Raw genomic sequence first — 2,159 nt, 5'->3', positions numbered from 1 at the left:
TGTGTTGAGTGCGTCGTTAAATAAAACATTTCCTTCCTTCTGTGGTTCATTTATTTAAAGGCATCAGAAACAAAGAAAGAAGAAAAATCACACGATATTAATACTGAGATGCACCCACATTGGAGACGTGCTGTCTGATTAATAAAGTTATTGCCCTTTATTATAAAGGGAAGCTGTTTTGCAGTGGTGGACAAAATATAACAAATGATACTTTTTGAAAATCGTTCTTGCTTCAACACGGTGAAATAAATAACAATTTTACATTGAAAGGTTCTAAACACGGAAGCAGGTTGTTCTTGTTATGCAACGTCATTCAAAGACTGACGTCATTCACACATTTATAAACGTGTTATCTCTCACACGCCTGTTGGAGTCGTTGTCTCTATTAAGTCTGTGTCATTTCACCCTCTTTTTAAAGTAACCTAACCGTTTTGTTTACGTTCTAAGTCTGTAAGATGTGTACGGCAGTTCAATAGCTACGAAATTTTATAGTATCCAATTATTTGTTACCTTAAAAAATAGCTTTTTTTCTACACAGGGAACCAAATAGGTCAAAAACACATGACCCGTATGACAATTAAAACATTTGTTAGTTTTCGTTAATTTATGGCGATCATGCCCCAAATATCTATCGAAGTGTCCGTCTGCATGTTTTATTTTTACGCATTAGTGAGTGACGTCAGCAAAAATGTAAGGTGAACGTCAATCGTTTTTTCATGCAAGCAAATAAGGGCGCTAAAATTTGAAAAACGTAAACTAAATGTAGATCAATACAATTAGAAAACTAATCAAACCTATTTAAAAAAAACTAAAAAGAAGTTTGTCCCCACCTTATCTTGCAAGCAATATTTTTTTAAACACCGTGTAGCAATCTGCTGACCGCTAAATCAATCATGTTTTTTCAATTAAAACAGTTCGTTTTTTTATTTGATTTCTTTAAGATATAAACTTCAACCAAGCAAATTGCAGCTATATACTTTGTTTTATAAACGTTTTCAACGCTTCTATTCTTGAACATAGTAAATCACACGAATCGTGTTGTTTTTTTTTTCGTTTAGTGGGCGGGGGTAGAACCGATTGTAAGCACGTGTGTACTTTTTGATTACATCAAATATGTATATTTTTCCTGCATTGTTGGTTCAAGTAACAATTAAAAAAGATATTATGACTAATAATTTATAATAAACTTTTACAAAGCAGTTTAAAAATAGATTAATACAATTATTAAGTACCTTGACTTATATCAGGGTCCCATGCTAAAATGGTATTCGATACTGATAAGACACACCGTTTACGTGTCAGTTGAATACTTCAACAAAAATAATTTAAAGTTAACATATAAAACATGGGATAATGATGCGAACACAAAATGATAGTGAGCGCAATGACTGTCACCGTCATTCAGTGCTTCGACAGAACCCCTCTGGTGCACAACCCCAGGGATCGGTCTCTGACTGCTATCAGTGCTAAGCGTGTCACATGTGATAACTTTGGTAACAGTTCCTTGAAACAATCCCCCTTTCAAGTGTTTCATATAAAAAAAAAGTTTTACATTCAGTAGATTGTGATATTGAAATAAAAGAATGACAAGCAATATTAATTAATTTCCCCCCCCCCCCCCCCCCCCCCCCCCCCCCCCCCCAATTTAAAATATATACTCAAGACTAGTGTTTTTAAGTGGTAACGTAAGACGCCAACGTACCATCAATCAAGTGGGAGGGATCGGTCCTGTTGCTGCTGCTACCGCTCCAGTAACCACTGAAACACCATCTACTCCCTACACGTTTACAAAGAAAGGTACGGGACGCACAAAGAAAACATCGGCAGTCGACACGACCTACGACATAAAGTTTGACGAGCAGTGGAAAGGGGAAAAAACTCAAGATTTTTACACCACGATTTGTATGGCATGTTTGAAGACGTTCTCAAAGAAGCCACGCATCGATCTACAAGGCAGCGACCTTGGGACGTGTGATCGTCCATCACGATGCCCTGAACTTCACCGATCGTCCGTACCCCTACAACCGCTAATCCGAACTGAATGCTGACGATCATCTTGGGACACATCGAGAAAGTACGCCAGAGCAACGAGATTTACCAATGGACACATCTTTCAGATTCAAGTCGGTACCATACAAAAATCCCGAGAGGCGGAAGAT

General features: G+C 37.4%; 1 protein-coding gene across 1 annotated transcript in view; it reads left to right on the top strand.

Moving 5' to 3' along the window:
• Positions 1-1,384: 1,384 nt before the first annotated feature.
• LOC121388642 overlaps positions 1,385-2,159 on the top strand; it is a 5,457-nt gene continuing 4,682 nt past the window's right edge. The window contains exon 1 of the mRNA XM_041520075.1: positions 1,385-1,493. Within this exon, the coding sequence (XP_041376009.1) occupies positions 1,385-1,493 (109 nt within the window). The remainder of the gene's footprint in view (positions 1,494-2,159) is intronic.

Source organism: Gigantopelta aegis, chromosome 2 (genome assembly GCF_016097555.1).
Source record: "Gigantopelta aegis isolate Gae_Host chromosome 2, Gae_host_genome, whole genome shotgun sequence".
Taxonomy (NCBI): domain Eukaryota; kingdom Metazoa; phylum Mollusca; class Gastropoda; order Neomphalida; family Peltospiridae; genus Gigantopelta; species Gigantopelta aegis.
The sequence above is the reverse complement of the archived record's forward strand: the minus strand, read 5'-3'. Positions and strand labels throughout refer to the sequence as shown.